The sequence below is a fragment of the Penaeus monodon genome, chromosome 33 (genome assembly GCF_015228065.2).
Source record: "Penaeus monodon isolate SGIC_2016 chromosome 33, NSTDA_Pmon_1, whole genome shotgun sequence".
Lineage (NCBI taxonomy): Eukaryota > Metazoa > Arthropoda > Malacostraca > Decapoda > Penaeidae > Penaeus > Penaeus monodon.
Genome location: NC_051418.1, coordinates 15776978 through 15777247, shown reverse-complemented (window position 1 = coordinate 15777247; position 270 = coordinate 15776978). Strand labels below are relative to the sequence as shown.

The 270-nt window shown below is 36.7% G+C and overlaps 1 protein-coding gene across 1 annotated transcript in view; it reads left to right on the top strand.

Annotated features, from left to right (window-relative positions):
- Positions 1 to 270, top strand: part of LOC119594274 — a gene marked incomplete in the record, with an annotated part of 36109 nt that overhangs the window by 32898 nt on the left and 2941 nt on the right. Inside the window, 1 exon segment of the mRNA XM_037943339.1 lies at positions 104 to 267. Coding sequence (XP_037799267.1) covers positions 104 to 267 — 164 coding nt within the window.

Here is a 270-nt window from a genome sequence, read left to right as displayed (position 1 = left end):
TTCCTCTACAAATCATAACCCCCAATGAATTGATATATTAATATAATTAAATTCATCTGAAATTATCTTCATTTCAAAGCTTATGATTGATTTCCTTTCACAGCTGAACAAACTCGAAGAAGCCATCGAGGATTGCACAGCAGCAATAAACCTAGATGAAGGTTACATAAAAGCCTACCTCCGACGTGCCAAGTGTTACCAGTCATTAGAGAAACACGAAGAAGCTGTCAGGGATTATGAAAAAGTTGCAAAATTAGATCGTAGCCAAGG